Source organism: Heliangelus exortis, chromosome 11, assembly GCF_036169615.1.
Source record: "Heliangelus exortis chromosome 11, bHelExo1.hap1, whole genome shotgun sequence".
Classification (NCBI taxonomy): domain Eukaryota; kingdom Metazoa; phylum Chordata; class Aves; order Apodiformes; family Trochilidae; genus Heliangelus; species Heliangelus exortis.
In genome coordinates, this window is record NC_092432.1 from 20,885,343 (window position 1) to 20,903,013 (window position 17,671).

Below are 17,671 nucleotides of genomic sequence, written 5' to 3' on the forward strand. Positions count from 1 at the left end.
CATCCCAATGCTTAGAAGCCAAACTACCAGTTAAACCCTGAACTGCACTGAGCTGTTTTAATGCCTGTGTGACATCCGGGCACTATCAGAGGGATTAATGAATTTGGAACTGTCTGTGCCTGCAGAACCTTTTCCAGGGAATGTGCTGGAAAATACCCCAGCAGCAAAGTGCCAGTGTGTGATGCAGGGTGCTGGGCCTGGGCTGTGGATCTCTTCTCAGTGTAATTAGTGGTGTCACTAAGGGCAGGGATCAGGCCTGGCATGCTAGGGAGAGACACAGGGGGAAAGAGAACAGCAGAATTAAAATTAATTATGAACATCATATGAAATTATCATATTATCATATGAAATTATGAACATCATAATAAAATTAATATGAACATCAGCCCCCTAAACCAGCAGTTCTGTCTATACCTATGACAAGTGCAAAACTTCACAGTCCAGAGCTTTGGGTTTGTGTCTGTGGGCTTCTTCTGACTTCTGTGGAGTGTGGTGGTTTTTTGTTTTCTTTTGGTTTTTTTCTTTTTTTTTTTTGGTTCTTTTTGTTTGTTTTCTTTTGGTTTTTTTGTGTTGTTGTTTTTTCACAAATTGAATTATGATACTAATAAAACAGCCTTTTTGGGTAAAAGAAAAACAACCTTGGCACTACACTTGGGCAAATACAGTTCAAGGCAGATGTGGCAGCTTTTAGGCAATCTGCCTACCTTAGATCATGTTGAAGTTCTGAATGTCATTGGTGAACCACCCCATCAACCCCTTGGAGAAGGAGGGACAGCAAATATCTGGCTCCTTTCTGTGACAGAACCTGGCTGGGTTTCTTGCAGGTGCCTTTGCTGGGGACAAAGAATTACATTCTAACAGGATGCTTTTCCAGGACAGCTGAAAATAAAATGCAAACAGCTAATCCTTTTGATTTCAGTACAGTCTGAGGTCAACTTAAAACTAGCTCAGGGATTATCTACTCAATCTACTGGAGGTTTAGTTAAATCATTTAAATACAAGGAAGGATTCTGGAACGGACTGGTCCATGAAATAAAAGTAATTTATTTAACTTACAAAGGAAACATTTAACAATAACATTTACTCTTCTTTCTTTTCATACTTCCCATACTTCACAGCCTGCAATTTAAAATCACCTTTGGTTAAAGGTGCTTTTTATTCTAGTATATTTTACAGTACAGCACAGACATCAAAATTTTCATTGGAGGAATAAGACAGTTTGTTAACATTTAAATATGCAGACATCTGTTCCAGTCTCTTAAGAACATGTTCTTTTTTTTGCAACATAAAAATACATCTGATGACAGTAGCTGATTATATTACAAGCAAACAATATTGAACTCTGCATAGTTTATACAATATACTGTGGTAGTCATTTAATTACCAGTTTTATCCACTATTTACTAGCTGGCCACATAAAGCCTGACATTCATCTGAAATGTGGCACTATACGTTCCATTGGGATTCTCTTAACAGCTTCATTTAACGAAGTATTTTCTGGACAAATGTATTTCCAAACTGAAAGCTGACTAGAATCAGGGATGTCTTCACTACAAACATTAAGTGCTTACAATACATTCCTAAAGTAAAGGCCAAACTCCAGTAGAAAACATAGCTGCTCGAAAGAAAGGAAAATAGTGTGCAAATTAAAAAAAATACTGCATTTAAATATGCTGATGTGCAAGTTACAGTATCAGCTATGTCTTGACACTAACTGGGAAAAGAATCTCAGCAGAAAATGATACATCTCACAGTACGTTCTCGAGTGCACATGTTCCACGGCATTTGCATCCATTACATTTTCTTGCAAAAATCAAACACACTGAGTACACTTAACTAAAACTAAACTATTTTACAATGGAAAGTTGTACACATGCTTCGCTTAGTGGGGAAACTGGATTTAAAATAATCAGAATCACATCAGAAATGGTTACTGACTTGTAGAGCCACAGTGCTTGTTAAGTGACTGACAGCTGTCAGGGTCATTACAACATACTCAATAAATGCAGCTTGTGGGTTACTGAGTAATAACCCCACCAGTGAATGACTGCTCTGGGTTTAATTCTTTGCTTTCACAATACAGTACATGCATTTCCAGCCCAGTGATCCTTACAAGCATACTTAAAATATACCTGTTGTAAAAGTTGGGGTTTTTAACCTTCTGCCCCATAATGTTTAATGCTGCAGTAACTGCTTTGAAAGGAAGTGGAATGTTTCCTTTCCACAGTGCTCACCACTGAGCTTTTGCCTACCTAAAGGGACAGTCTATAAACCAGGACTAGCTCATGTACAGAATGTCAAAAATGTCTGAAGGTACATTGAAAACATTGGGAAGAACCCTCATTTTCAGAGTGCCATCTGCTCCACAGGAGAAGATACGATTGCCTTGCAGAGTTTCAACCTGGGTGACACCAGAACCAATATTTCTGAAAATGGACTGCTTAGCATGTTCATTTTTAAATGAATGAATTACGTTATAGCCAGTCAGACTCCACACCTGCATCAAAAGAAAAACGACAAGATTAAAATTATGATTTGAATTTTTTCCCCTCATGTTGCACATTCCTGGCCTGCTCTAAATCCTATTCAGTGAAACAAAGGTTATTTTTTTGCTGTCTCTTAACAACAATTAGAACATGTTCAGGAGTCTTGAGGGTTCTGATGAAGCATGAGGCAAGTCAGCAGACTACCTTAATGTGGACCAGCTGCTTACTCACCAGGCCAGAGCTGCCCAGTGCTACCTGTTCAGTGATGCCCCTCACAGTTTTGCCCTGTGAAAGCTGCAGAAATGGGACAGGTTGCATTTTTATCCAAGATGACCACTGTCAGCTTTCCAGCAGCTGTAATTGCTTCTCTGCTGCAGAGAGTAAGTAGGCTGCCTGTTCTGTCTGTGGCTGGAGGAGCCCTCATCAAGAACAAAGTGTGCAGCACACAGAGAGCACCCATTAAACAGTGTGCAGTCCAACTAAAAGGAAAGAAACTCTATTTTCATTTTCTCTTTACTGTGTTATTTCCTTCTTATAGTACTCAGGAAAATACACCCTTTGAAACAGGGACTTATTGCTGTTTTGTGGAGCTTTGTTGTTGTTTGCTTCTTGCTATGACATCTCAGAAACTGTCTGGGGCTACAGCATCAACAGAAAAAACAGAACCTTACATGATGAAATTAATGAGTACCCTCTGAGTTATGAAAAGAAATATCCAAAGCAAAACCAGAACATTTTTAAAAGGGAAAAATAACACTAATGTTTCAGAATCATGCACTTTGCTTCATCCACTTAAAATTCAGTCACACAACTTTAGAGACTGTTTTATCTTCTTTAGTGGATAACAAAATCTGCTTGCTTTAGAAGGATAATACTATACTTAAGTTTATGTTACAAATGCTGGGCAAGCATCCTGTATATCAAATGTAGGTTTGGGTTTTTGGGGGTTTGTTTTTGCTTTGTTACCACGTTCATCTGGCTAATTACAGCATGCTGATCAACATGTATCAATACAGTGCTTCAGCTAAATACTCTGCTGTATAACTCAGCTCCTCTAATGCCTTACCTTCATGTTACCTTCTGCTGAGCCTGTAACAAAATAGTCCTCAGAATGATCCACTGCAAGGGCCTTAATAGCTGATTCATGTGCTTGGAAGGTGTAAAGGGTTTGTCTCTGTCTGATGTCAAAGATGCAGACGTGTCCCTTCCTACCTCCAGAAATTAGCAGCTGATGTTTAGGTGCATACTGGAGAACTGTGGCCCCGTGATCGTGACAAGTGAAGGCTGAAGAAGGAGGATGTCAGAATTTAATGGATTTGAAACTGTAAGTAGCTTTTGATCTTAAAATGCATTCCTTCTATAAATTGTTTATCTGAATATTTTCTGACTGGACAGATACCTTCTTTCATATGAGTAATATCCTACCAGCTGACAGCTGTTTGCCCTCAGAAGGGATATATATCTAAAGCACAAGGAAGCCTGATAAGCTGTCTGGTTTATTTTAGGCACGTGCCTGAGTTTCAATAATAGAGAAAATGCAAAATTCACCATACTAAATGCAATTACATTCCTGAGTTAAACAAATATTATAGTTAACTAAAATAAATATTTACCTTGTAGATATATATTATTATAACCTCATTTCCTAATCTATTTTTCACAGAAGCCATGACTCAGTTTCTTTAAAATGAAGCTGGTCTGTGCAATCTGTTTTAAAATTCAAATCTCAGAATGCATCTATTGCTTATTCAAATACTGCAGCTGCTTGCAGGTGATTATGGTGGCTGAATTTACTTGTTTAAAAGCCCAAGATACATATTTGGATTTGTATGGCTTTTGCTTTCATAGAGCAACATAACAGAATTTTGCTTTAGTTAATTAGGTAAGGATGACATTACTGAACTTGGTCAAATAGACCAAAACATTTTTTTAAGAATACAGTCCTAATACTGAAGTCAAGAGGAAGGAAGACAGCAGAAAGGAGGAATTGCTTTTACTATGGCCTACAGAGTACTGGATATATTTATTAAGTGCCAGTTTAAGTGAAAGGCTGCATACACAGTTCAATAATGCAGCCTTAATTAGTCAGCTGTTAGGGGTTTTTTTTCATGACTGTAATTAAATATTTCAGGTTTTATTAATCCTGTCACAAAACAAGCTTCATGCATGACATTCTTTCTTCATACTTTACTATACAGAGCAGATGAACATCATGTCAGGACTCTCTATGGAACCAGTCCTGGTGCACACATAAGTGTGTAACACAGACCAGCTCCCCAGTGGGAACTGTTCCCTTTGCCCCAAGTGCACAAACATGCTGCACTGCCCCAGTCAAACAGAAGCAGAAGTTGAATTTTCACTGCAGGACTTACCATGTATAAGTCTGTTACTAGGTGAAACCAAAGTGTCCCAGAGGCACACGTTTCTGAAGGGGGAGGAAAAAAAAAATCATTATGGCCTGGTGCTCAGTGATTCATGGGGTGACATGACTCAAAGTGTTCACATTTTGTGTCAAAGCTAGAGAGTACACCTGAACAAGGAGCCCTTGACTCTCTGCAGGCACTGGATAACTTTAATTATTTCTTTCTCTTAGTAGAACCATACTTTTTGCTTTTAAGATGTTTACTAATCCTAGGCTGCAGGATGGCATTACAAAAGCTGTCCTTTTCAGAGAAAAATAATGACCTTGCCTTGCTAAATGTATTCCTCCCCCCAGCAACAGCATTACATCAAACCAGTTTCGTTGGGAACACACACTGAAAAACTGGTTAACTGTTGACCACTCCTCCCAAAAACTAAATTTGGGAAACATGCAACTGGAGGGATGATGTTCAAAGAAATAATCTGGCCTGTGCAAGCTGTAAGAAAGCTTTAGAACACTGAGCTTTAAAACATCAGCTATACATTAAAGCACAAGAGCCAGGAAGTTAATGGAGATGCAGAGGGAGCTCTGGTGAAATTCCTCCTGGTTTCTGTAAACACACCTGTTGTCATTGGACTGTCCCGATGTAGCAAGAAGACTTGAAGAGGTTAGAAATGCAAAGTCACTTGTGGTCTTACTGTGGCACTGCCAATTCTATTAAAAACAAAACAAACAAAAAAGATGCCATCTAACCAGTTGTATTCTGCATCATAATTTACTATCAATCTGATATTGCTGGCAGCATAACACAAGCAGTCTTTTAAACAAAGTCTAAGAACTGGCGGACAGTGCAGTGTGAAACCTCAGAGAATGAAGCAATGGATTAAAAATCCAGTATCATAATCAGTATAAAACAAAGGAGCTATAACAAATCCACAATATGGAGTGTCAAAAGAGACTGAATTTCAAATTAAGCACTGTATTCATATACTAAGCAGTGGTGAAAGGAACTGAAGAGTTTTTACTAAGTCTTGGGGCTGTACATTCATTACTGTCAGCTCTGATTTTTAATTTAATCAGGGGTAATACTGAAGTAACTACACTGCTGCTTATGGTTATTGTACAATTAGTTTACCAATGATGTACCACTGAAACTATACAGTTGTTTTGGCAATGTATGCAAATTGAAAAGCAGTGAGATAAAAAATGTCTCCATGGAACTCTCAGGCTTTTGGCCCAGCTGAAGTCTCAAAGACTCAACCTTTCTATATAAGAAGAAAAACACAAAAATAAAAATATCTGTTTACTTACGAGATAGGGCTTCGGGTTTGAGGTGGCTTGGTTTACTTGCCAAATACTTAGGAATCCTTCACCATCTGCAACACCACACTGCAAGGAACAAACAGCACTGATTAGCATATTGTATTGAATACTGGATGCTTATAACCTTCATGACAGAAATAGCTGACTTCAGGAAAGAACTCACCTAAAGCACCAAACAATTGCCTGCACATTAAGCAATAACAACAGCTGTCAGGTACAAAAAAAAGTAGTTAGAAGCCAATGGAGTTCAGTGCTAATTGTTTAATGATTATTTAGTGTTTGATGTTCTTGTACATGCTTAATTCTTATTTGGAAATGGAGGCTTTTTACCTGCAGAAGCTTAGCTTTCAAATCCTAATTTTAAATGCTAAAGCCTTACAGAAGTATAATTACTCTAAGACTTTATTTGAAAATGCTTAATAAAGTCAGATGACTGACAGCATACCATAAAATCATAGTAAGAATAACTATGGAAGAACTGTACTACATCATAAATGGTAAAATGAGTTATACTTGCTACTGAAATATTTAACAATTAATAATGTATATTCCATACCTGTAATTAGTTTACAAAACGTTTTTGAAAATATTTAGAATTATTTTTCGTATTTTCTCCACTTAGTTAGGTTTATGAGTCCTGCCTGAGTAACCTCCATGTGAAATAAGGGTGACCAGGTGTATATCTAAGGATGTTACTTAAAATTGATCTTAAAATTGATTTCTAGTTGATATTACGATTGCAATACCCCAAACCAGAATAACAAGTATTTAAAAAAAAAAAGTTTAAAAGTTTATGCTAGCTGGAAATAGGCATGCTGGGAGACACCTTGTATTTCCAGCTATTTCAAAACATTAAGGTTTTCCTTTTTTGTAGCTGCCTTACAATGATGCCCAAACTCCTTTAATTAACTTTTTAAAGAAGTTAAAGAATTTGTCAGTAAAATGCAGGCAGAATAGGAAACACAGAAAGCTGAAGAGGTGGCTATTCCTCCCAGTCTCTTTCTTTGTCCACTCTGTACTTTCTTCCTGCTCTCCACACTCCTGGAGTACACTTCAGCTGTACAGGCTGTATTGCAGATCTCTCCTCCACATACCTCTTTGTCTTGGACAGAACACAAAGTGTGAAGCACTTCTTGAAGACCCCTGCCTAGGTTGAAACAAGTTTGCTTCTACAAGGTAAGTAAGCTAATTTTATTAATTTAAAAAGGTCACCGTGACATGGGAACACATTTTGGAACAGGGAGAAAAAGTAGTCTGAAAATACAGCAATTGGGATGCAGGAGAGCAGTGTGAAGCTGACAGAAGACAAAGGAGGTTAAGAGTCAGTGTTTATTACAGAGCTTCCTTATGCAGCCAAACAGAATGGTCTGATACTTCTTATGCCATCATGTTAGGACATCTTAACAGCTTTGTGTGTCACCAGTTAAAACTGTTTTAGAGGTCACTGCACAACCAAGTGTTTCCTTATGAGTTAAGAAAAAAAAAAAAGAAACATTTTAAATATTGTACTTGCCTTGTTGCCCTGGGAATAAAAATACATTCTTGTAACCCTGGCATTCCCAGCCTGCCGGAAGCAAACCAGTTGCTGGGGCCTTGTCCACTCAAACATTCGAACACTACCATCTTGTGCTCCTGTAAGGTCTAAGATTAAGAGGCAGATGTTCATTAATACTACAGGATTATACAAATTTTCTGCTTTCTACTGATGAGTGTGAGTCACTTACAGTATTGGTGGACTGGATGTGAAGCCATTCTCTTGACATTATCCAGATTTCTTTTAATAAGCTTCATATAAAAGAAAAAAAAATTAATGTTGAAAAAAAGAAACACTTTTCAATTTTGTTTACTACATGGAGAGTGTCCCCCATTTAATAATAGCCTGCTAAGCTAACATTATTTGCATCTAATTATGTTTAGTTGCAGTATATTAATTAAAGCCTGTTTATGACAGCTTTTTTAGATACTAAAGTTCAAATAGTATTAATGTTATCTTCTACATGCACATAACTTTTAAGCACATGAACTTAAGCACTTAAGTGTCTGCTTTTGGTATTAGTCCAACTGCAAGAATATAAAATTTGGGACTGGTGGTGGTTTTGGTTGGCTATGTTTGTTTTGTTTTGTCTCTAGAAACTCCAGGTCATACACCTCAAAGTTCCCATAAGAAAGAGAAAAACCTGATAGTCCCATTATTTTCTGTCACAATAATTCTGTGCCACAATACAGGGGAAAATGCTTACTTTGACCTTTTTTTGGGGTAGGTCTTGGTCATTGTAGGTCTCTTATGCCAACACTGAGTTAACAGTATGATCTCTACTAAAGACTATGCTCAAAAAATAAGCCTCCTGAGCTTCAGGCAACAACAGTACTTACCACACCAGCTCCAGTGAGAGTCTGACCACTGCCTAACCATGGCATAGATGGAGATGGGTGTATCTGGTTCACCCCAAAAGGTGGGGCAGCTGTCTGAGTCAGGGTTGTGGTAGAACCACGGAAGTCAACATCATCAGAACTGTAAAAGAACAGCAGTGTTCTGTTTTAAACAAGTGTTCCAATGCTACCAATGCTGTTTGTCCCTCCTTATCAAGAGCCTAATGGCAGTGGGCAGAGGAAGTAATTACGAGACTATAAACTGGTAATTCTTGCCCTTTTATTGTACAGACACTTTCCATGTGCTCCAAAGCTATTGGTGTTTACCTCAACAGATGATCCCAACTGTGGTAGAGAAGATGTTGAGAATATAACCTCACTTGAGAAGAATATTTTGGGAATATTCCCAACCTGTGTATCTGTACCTATGTCTATTCTGCACAGTGGAGTATGGTACAGATGAGTGCTTGCTGCTGATATATTGACACTTCTCAGCACAAGAAAGGAGGAGCCAGTAAATGAGGCTGTTGCATTATCCAGCTGCATCAGCTGCCATAACTGGCCTCAGCATTGCAATGATGAACTGCAATGTTTTGAAGGCAGCACTTCCATTATGAGCTTGTACCTCACGGGGTTTCACTTCACTGTGCAGTGCAGACACGCCCAAGATACTCAAACTTTTCAAAACCTTAGTTTCTCTCCACTTGTAAAGCAAAGAGAGTAATCTTCTTTTGCCTTCCCTCACTTCTTTGTAAAGCAATCTGATACCTGCTGAAGAAAGGTAAGTAACTTTTTGGGGTAGGGGCTTACACAGGTATTCTATATGCAGACTCACCTTTCCCCAATGTAAACCAAGCCACAAAGAAACCAATTTACCTTTTAGACTCTTTGTCATACTCTTCACCAGTCCACACGAAGGACTGAGCAGCCAGCAGAGCTGAGATATCAAGTTCCTGAACATCGTGTGTAGATGCCACAACGATCTCATTGCTGTTTGCCTATGCAGCACAAACAGAAAATATATACTAACTATAATTAAGATCTTTTTATTACACTTACTGTAGTATTTGAGGCTTACCTTATGAACTGCAAATGCCATTATCATATCTGGTTCTTTGTGAATGACTTTTGCCTTTCCTCCAGGGTAGCCAAGATCTGCTTCAACCTACAAAGCATTTATAATGAATTTCAGTTAATGTGAAAATCCATTTTATAAAGGTACATTCAGAGTGAAAAGATCTGTGTAATTCATGCAAGAAAAGTTCAGTGGCCTCAGCATTGTTTAGAAAGCTAAACTTTGACTTCTCATACTCTTTGGTGTTCTAGAAGCCAAAAATTATATTTGAGTGTATGAGACACAAAGTTGTGTGTGCAACACTATTTACAAGGTCTTCACTCACCCCAATTATCAGGACATCCAAAGTTAATTGACTGATTAAAAGCCTGCCACACAGACTACACAGAACATAGAGCTTCTGTCAGTCACATTAAAGAAAGAAAAGCCAGTTCCACAGAACTTTTAAGAATGTGCTAGAGGTTTGGGAGAAGGGATACTACCTTGTTTTTGTGATCTTCTGCTACGTAGTTTTGTTTGACCTGCTCCACACGATCTTCTACAGACTACATAACATCACACAGTCACAAACACAAAACACATGCACAAACAAATATAAAAAAAGAATGAAACATTCCAAACTAGATTTTCAAGGCCACTCTGTCAGTAAATGATGACAAATGTACTTTTAACTTCTTATAAAAGGCACAGAAACTAAGACAGGAGTCTAAACAAACTCACTTAAAATGTAATGACTCCTTGATGAACACAAAATGTATGATATAGTAAATAAATGGAGGAGTAATACACACACAAACTTTATACTTACAGGGATTCATAAAGATATTAAATAATATACTTATTTCCCATGGTGCTTCTGTGGGGGTTTAAATTTTCAGTTGCAACTCCTTATAGTTGTAACTGGTACAGTTAGTAAAGCCCCATATTATATATTGATATATAATATTATTTTTATATGTATATATTACTCATGCATATATACATATACACAAAGTAACAGCTCGTTTCTTTTTCAATATGAAAACCAAAGAATATTATATGAATACTCAAATTTGTTTACTTATTGTGCCCATCACCAATGTTCTGTTTCTTTATTAGGCCAGTATTCAAATCTATAAATGTAAGGTGAGTTGTCTTGTCTAAAAATATTCAGTTTAGTTCATGTATCAACAACATGACAGTCATGTTGATTTAAAAAAATATCCAAACACTGCTAACGAAAGAAAGGAAATTAAAATGTCAATGAAAAAATGGAAAGAAAAGTTAGAAGAAAAACTGAAGAGACTGAGGAACAGTTTTAATTGAGTGTTCTTTCTTCAAAAGTTACATCCTTTGTTTACCTCACTTTGCTTTCTTTTCTTTGTGAAAATGTATCTTATGAAAGTCTCCTGAAGAATTTCTTGCTTCACAAGAAAATGCCAGAGCCTTTTTGCTGGAAGAGCTGAGTAATCCTTTGATCTGGATAAAACAGAAGGGAAAAAAAAAAAGAAAAAAGATTCAGTGTCATTAAAGGTGGACCTAAATAAATAAATAAAATATATATCTAAAGAAAGGTTCTGAATGACCAAAATTTAAGCTCTAATTTGTTCAAGGCAAATATCAATCTTACTTTTTTCTTGCATTTTAAAAAAATCCACTTTATGTTAGTAACTTCTAACTGCTATAGATGAATCTGCTGACTTGTATTTATATCTATACTTGCACTCTACTAAAACTGCTTTTATGTTGGAATTATGCTGACTCTACAAAATTTCTTTCCATATTTCTTTCAGTAGTCAAAAAATTCTCATATACATAGATCATATATGAGCCATGTAAAATTCATTGCCTCAGACTTGAGGACAAATATTTCAAAAGAATCACTGAATGTTTGTAGGGCTATTTTAATAAAACCCTGGAGCAGCATCAACTATGCAAATCCAAAATCATGTATGGTGAACAAACCTGAAGTTGTATTTTAGTACACTGAGAAAAGCAAGCAGTTTTTGAGTTGAAAATGTTGTTCACTATCTGCATGTAGAGATACCAACATAACACTGGTCAAAACACAGGAGGATTTTACAAAGACTGTATGATTTTGTTCCCTCCTCCTGACATCTGCATCTTTCATATAACTCTTGTTGTTGGTAGGTTGGGTGGGAAATGACTGCTACTGGTGAGTGTCAGGGAGATGGAGTTAGGCTTTTCTCAGTGGTGACCAGTGATAGGACAAGGGGTAATGGGTGTAAATTGGAGCATAGGAGGTTCAAGTTGAATATCAGAAAGAATTTTTTTACTGTAAGGGTGACGGAGCCCTGGAACAGGCTGCCCAGGGGGGTTGTGGAGTCTCCTTCACTGGAGACATTCAAAACCCACCTGGACACGTTCCTAGGGGATGTACTCTAGGGGGCCCTGCTCTGGCAGGGGGGGTTGGACTAGATGATCTTTGAGGTCCCTTCCAACCCCTAGGATTCTATGATTCTATGATTCTATGGAGCAATGGTAAAAGAAGCTGAACAGGGTCTTTCCAGCATCAGCCACTGCCCTTGATTTGCAGTCCTCCAGGCTTCCCTCTTTCCTTATTTTTCTTTCTTGCTGCAGTTGTGAAAAGTGCAGCAAAGTAAACAACGGTTGCTGAAGGAGAAAGCTGCATAACAAGGAGCAAAGGGATGTGGGGACTTTCTGTAAAGCTAGAACCAAGATCTAGCCAGCCTTCATTTGGCTGTTCAACTTTTGACAAGAATACTCTTTATTACTTCTATGAACAAAGGATGTGTTTCTGCTAGAAAAAACCACTTACTTGAATGGTGTGTTTTCAGGTTCAAGCATGGCTTTGTTGCGGAGAATAGCTGGTCCTGCTCCTGCACCAGTGTCACTGGGGTAAGTATTGATGTAGTCTGGTGGGGGGCCTCCAAAATGGTCCATTCTATCTTGAAGAATCTGTTCCCAGCGTTCTAAATTCTTTATTACAGCAATGCCCAGTGGTGATGTTACAGGAAGCTCTAAAGAGAAATACTAATGAAGTGAGGCTTAGGAAAAAAAAATTATGGTATACTTAAAAAATCATATCCATACAAAAAATCTTGAAAGGAAATGTACTTGTTAGCAATTGTAAAAAATAATGTATGGAATTATCTAAATTTAAAAACGGAAATTAAAAAACAAAGTGTGACAGAAAGCCACTCATACTGAAAACTAAATTGTAAAGCAGAACTTAGCATACCAGCAAATTCCAGACCAGCAATGGGAAAGAAGTTCTTAATGTTGTGCAGAACTAATTTTACCATTGTCAGATGCAGAAGAGCCCAGCTGCATAAACAGAATAGATTTTGTTATGTTAAAACAGCATTAACACAGTTATCTGTGGAATATTTATTCTCCTATTATTCTCCTATCAAATCTTTTTATTCTTCTCCTATCAAATAAACAGATTAGAAAAACAACATAGATGGCTCATCTGAGGTTTACCAGACACATAGAGAAAGATATTTATATATTAGCTATGAAACTAAGGACCCCCCTGAAACACCTCCTGAAATTCTCCATGAAATCACAGTAAATACAGACGTTACTTAAGGTTGGCATTCATGGCAGAAGCTTTCACACTGAAAGTGTCTCAGATACTAAAGGAACAAATCCTATAGAATTTAGCTGTAAGAAATAATTTAGAATGGGTAAGAGAGCCACCGTTTTTCTTCATTATTATAATGCAGAGGTCATCCATCCACTTTATTCCATTTTATCTTGCGACGTTTTTTCTTCTAAGTGTTCTATTTAATCTGCCTCATTCAAAAACTAAAGATCATGCTTGAATCAGTATTCTGAAACATCATCCTAGTGCTGGCATCATGACACTTTATGTTTTTGGTGTCTTAAAAACAAAGGGGGAGATGCTGTTTTTTCATTTCCCCCCCAGACTGCAAACCCCACAGCTTTGACTTCCTAATTCTGTTTCTTTTAGCAAGTAAATGGGGACCTGATACAGTGATGAGACTTTGTCACTCCTGTAATCCTGATACTACAGATAACTCAATCCACAGTACTAAAATTATTTGACTTAAACTGTGGAGGGTGCAGAGGACCTGCATTTTTGTTTAATTTGGAAGAAAATGTAAGTAAACAACACAGTAATTCTACAGTAGTGGCAATTTGTGCTAACCTGTAAGAGTTGGCATCTTTGTGTTCCTGGATCTGTACATCAGAGAGGAAAGCATCATCCTCTTCCTCATCACTGTGAATGCTTTCATCAGAATCATAGATAGCACCACTGTCTGATAAAGGAAGGAATGGCTGCAATGCAAAACAAAAGTCTGCTGTAAAAGCAGTTTTCTGATCTCTTAATACTCAACTCTTACTTTAGTTGTCATTTGAACTCCATTACAGTGACACCAACTTAGCCTATAAATCAGTTTCCCTAAACCATTAATGCTTTTCCCCTTGCTAATTGGTACCTCTGCTATTAGCAAGAGGCATGTTTTGAAAGTTCAGTAATAGACTTGCAGGCTCTTCATCTTTATTAAGAGGATATTCTGCAGCTTACCATGAAAAACATTCAAAATGTTCCTATTATTTTTGTCCTTTAAAACTTAACAGAAAAAAAATGGTTTTATAAACTGTAACTTACATTTTTCATTTAAAATTACCTTTGCCATGAAATAGTCCCACATGCTGAGCTCTGGAGGAATAAACTTTTCTTTGTAAGAGGGTCTTTCTGCAGGAACAGGTGGTGGTACATTGCTATCTTTTACTGGTCTTCCTGGCACGAGCATCCTCATGTTAAACCGACGACGGTGTTTATCCATTTCTTCTGATGGAACAGGTGGTGCTGAATTCAGGTAATTTGAAAAGCTGATATTAGTCTTGTGTCTTTAGAAATGACTGTACTTTGTAACTGAAGCAACTAAAACATTGTTATGGTACTAATTTCTAGTGATTCTGAAATCAAAGCCAGCCTTAATAAAGTAAGTGGAATCAGAAAGTTTACTTAAATTCCGTTAAGTGTCATTTATACATTTAATAATTATAGCATGAGAAATGCATTTTAATATCTGGATTAAGTTCTCAGGAGATGTAGATTTAAAATAAAAAGCTGTTAGCTGAAAAACTTCTCAAGAAAGAACAAAGAAATTTTTTTGAGAAATAAAAGTAAATATATACTATTTCACTAAACTGTAACTGCACAAATAGCAGTATTTATTCAAAATGTAAGCCGAGGAACTCTTAAAAAAAGTGAACAAAATGTGAATAGAGAAACATGCTTTTTGACTATTGAAGTCCATTTTAAAGTGTTATGATATAAAATGTTTCAATAGTTATCAAAATATAATGTGGAATTTGCTTTTCAAAGTATTAGTGGCTAGGCAAGACTGAAGATCACACTTACTTTATTACAAAGGAGCTGGATATTTTAAAACTTTTTTTTCTTAACAAGCTACTACTACTACTAACTACACTGCAATTTTTTACAAACCTTCATTACCTTCCTCTGAAACATCAGAAGCTGTAGCAGCTGGTTGGTTAAAGGAAAACAGAATACATCTCAAATGAAGACATGACTTTGTATAAAGATATTCAAATAAACACCTTGTGAAAATATCTGCCCTAAGTTACTCCATGAATAAGTATCTGTTGTGCATACCTATAGTGGTGTATTTCCTTAGAACTGTTTTGTTTTATATTTCAGATATGGAACATAAAATTTCTATGTAAGCTTCAAGCCTATCATTGTTTTTGAAGTGTTAAGTGACATGATTTTCAGTATTCTTGCACTGTGAAGTCTATGATACATGGTTGTATTTGCCTTTGTCTGCAGAGATAAATTCCATGTCCTCTTTTGCATTTCCTCATGCAGTATTTTAAGACGTGCTCACCCGTACAAAATTCCTAGTTTTGGCTGGAGCTTACATATGCATGAAGTGTTTTGTTGACAGATGAATTTGGTATTTCTTTTCTGTGCTCTGGTGCAAGGTTATCTTGCAAATGAAACTGGTTTTAGAAACAGTGTTTCCTAGTTACTGCCATCATTAAACAGTAACACTCATCTCATATACAGAAAACCATGGGTATTAACATGGATTTATATCATGTTTTTTCACTAAAAAGTAATGACTGGAAGTTCTGAGAAGTGTTGTAAGTAAGCATCCAATAGCAATATTAGCAATACAATGACTGTATGGTTTTTATGGAAAATCCAAAATGTGTTGGGTGACATTACAGAGGACACCTGCAAGACTAGTATTTTTTCTGCTTTTTAATTAATATAACAATTTTCTTGCCGATAGATACTTAGTCTTCTAGCTGCTTTTTTGTCTTTAAAAGGAAAGAAATCTCTCCTACTCGGTTACTTGGAGGTGTCAAAATCATTAGCATGACCTGCAGAGAATAAAGTACCTGGAATACTTTCTGACTGCCTTCGAGGTTTCACAAGAAGTTTCACCCCTCCACCAAAAACAGCCGCCCACATCCGACTGTTCAGAGGATGGGCTGTCAGTCGGAAGAGTTCATTACAGGAGTGGGTTGCAAGGGCGTGTATAAGGAGACTCAGGTAGACAGCTACAACTGCTTCACAAAGCAGGACGTTCAACTTGGGGTGATCTTCATCCTGAGATGAACTCAAGAGATTTATAAGTGAATTCACACCTGCCAAGAGAAACGAGGGAACATTCTGTGTAAGTGAGTAGAACCGCAAATGGAAAAAAGACAGGAAATGTTTCACCTCTACTTTTTATGTTAAACACATGTTAATAGCTATAGGGTAATTTTATTGAGAATAAACACACTGTTAATATATTTCTTGAAATCATAGATTAAAATTTTAAAAGGCCTTCTTTGCTATATGACTGCTGTGTTGTATCTCTTTGCAAATAATATGGGCTTGTGTCCTGGTTTGGGCCAAGATAAAGGTGATTTTCTGTCTTGTACTTGCTTTTTGCTAAGTCTCTTGTAGGCAGTTGCACTTGCTGAAATTAATTATCCTGGCCCAAACCAGGACAGCTTGCCTATGAAATTCCTGCACTGCTTCCCAGTTGACCTCAAAACACTAAATTTATGCTCATGCATTGGCAGTAGTTATACCAAGTAAAGCGTAGTACACGTAAGATTCCACTGTGGAAACAACTAACAGAAAAAGCTTTGCTTTAGGGGGTGAGGCAGACTGCAGGAAAACATTACAGGATGACAAATGATCAGCCTACTGAGTTTATCCTGAAGATAATGGTCTCTTTGTCAAGCAAGATATTTGCATATAGAAAGTTCATTATTTGTTTTGACAAGTTAAAAAGTTACAGGCTGTTACTAATTTCAGAACTAAATCAGAAACACTTATCCATCATTTCATCTATCACATTACAGGACCATGAGATAATTTTGAAATGTGGAGCTGGTCCAGTGGTGCTAAAAGTAACCTTATGTTTGTCTCACCAGGCCACTGAGCAGGAGATGAGCTTGGAGTTACATGTTCTTCAATGCTTTCTGTCCTCAGTCTGTGTCGATCACTCAAAAGCAGTCCTTGATAAACCATCCCTGTAAACTGATTTGCTTCTGCTTGACTGCTAAATACAAATTAATTTGTTTTCTGATGAGACAGGATTTTAGAATATTTTTGGAATAAAGCATAACGTATCTTTACATGTGTCTGATTTTAATCAGAAAGTGTAACATATAAAATTCTGTAGGACTACGTCAAGTATTTTGTAATTTCACAGTATAAAAGATACTTCTTATTAAAAATTAAAACTTGGCATTTTCTCATATATCATTATCAATTTTTAATGTTTTGTGCTTATCTCCAGATATGAAAAAGGCTTTTTCAAGATTCTAGTCCCAGTTTGGAATATAAACTGCCTGAAACCTGACTTCAGTTAGGCTCAAATGTTTCCCCTGCAATCCTATTCAGCAATGCATGGGCTGTGGAAAACAGCATTCAAATATTTTTCAGAAGTGATCCAAGTGAGAGTGACACTAAATTTTTCTGGTTTTTATTAGAAAAAATCTGAATGACTAAAAATGTTATTTTATCTGTGTAAAACTGATCTGACGTAGCAAAATTATCAATGTACAAACTGTATAATTATCTAT

General features: G+C 36.8%; 1 protein-coding gene across 6 annotated transcripts in view; it reads right to left on the reverse strand.

Annotated features, from left to right (window-relative positions):
- Window positions 1–1,024: 1,024 nt before the first annotated feature.
- DMXL2 (Dmx like 2) overlaps window positions 1,025–17,671 on the reverse strand; it is a 52,646-nt gene continuing 35,999 nt past the window's right edge. Inside the window, exons 27-45 of one of the 6 annotated variants that reach the window (XM_071755194.1) lie at window positions 17,015–17,145; window positions 15,986–16,234; window positions 15,066–15,104; window positions 14,239–14,420; window positions 13,755–13,885; window positions 12,819–12,904; window positions 12,396–12,597; window positions 10,957–11,074; window positions 10,099–10,161; window positions 9,620–9,706; window positions 9,418–9,539; window positions 8,545–8,683; window positions 7,896–7,956; window positions 7,685–7,812; window positions 6,160–6,237; window positions 5,471–5,562; window positions 4,859–4,911; window positions 3,553–3,770; window positions 1,025–2,497 (exon numbers count right to left, since the gene is read on the reverse strand). In XM_071755194.1, the coding sequence (XP_071611295.1) occupies window positions 2,279–2,497; window positions 3,553–3,770; window positions 4,859–4,911; window positions 5,471–5,562; window positions 6,160–6,237; window positions 7,685–7,812; window positions 7,896–7,956; window positions 8,545–8,683; window positions 9,418–9,539; window positions 9,620–9,706; window positions 10,099–10,161; window positions 10,957–11,074; window positions 12,396–12,597; window positions 12,819–12,904; window positions 13,755–13,885; window positions 14,239–14,420; window positions 15,066–15,104; window positions 15,986–16,234; window positions 17,015–17,145 (2,398 nt within the window). In that variant the 3' untranslated portion in view covers window positions 1,025–2,278. The remainder of the gene's footprint in view (window positions 2,498–3,552; window positions 3,771–4,858; window positions 4,912–5,470; window positions 5,563–6,159; window positions 6,238–7,684; window positions 7,813–7,895; window positions 7,957–8,544; window positions 8,684–9,417; window positions 9,540–9,619; window positions 9,707–10,098; window positions 10,162–10,956; window positions 11,075–12,395; window positions 12,598–12,818; window positions 12,905–13,754; window positions 13,886–14,238; window positions 14,421–15,065; window positions 15,105–15,985; window positions 16,235–17,014; window positions 17,146–17,671) is intronic. The other 5 variants (XR_011728096.1, XM_071755196.1, XM_071755195.1 and 2 more) reach the window with 5 other exon arrangements.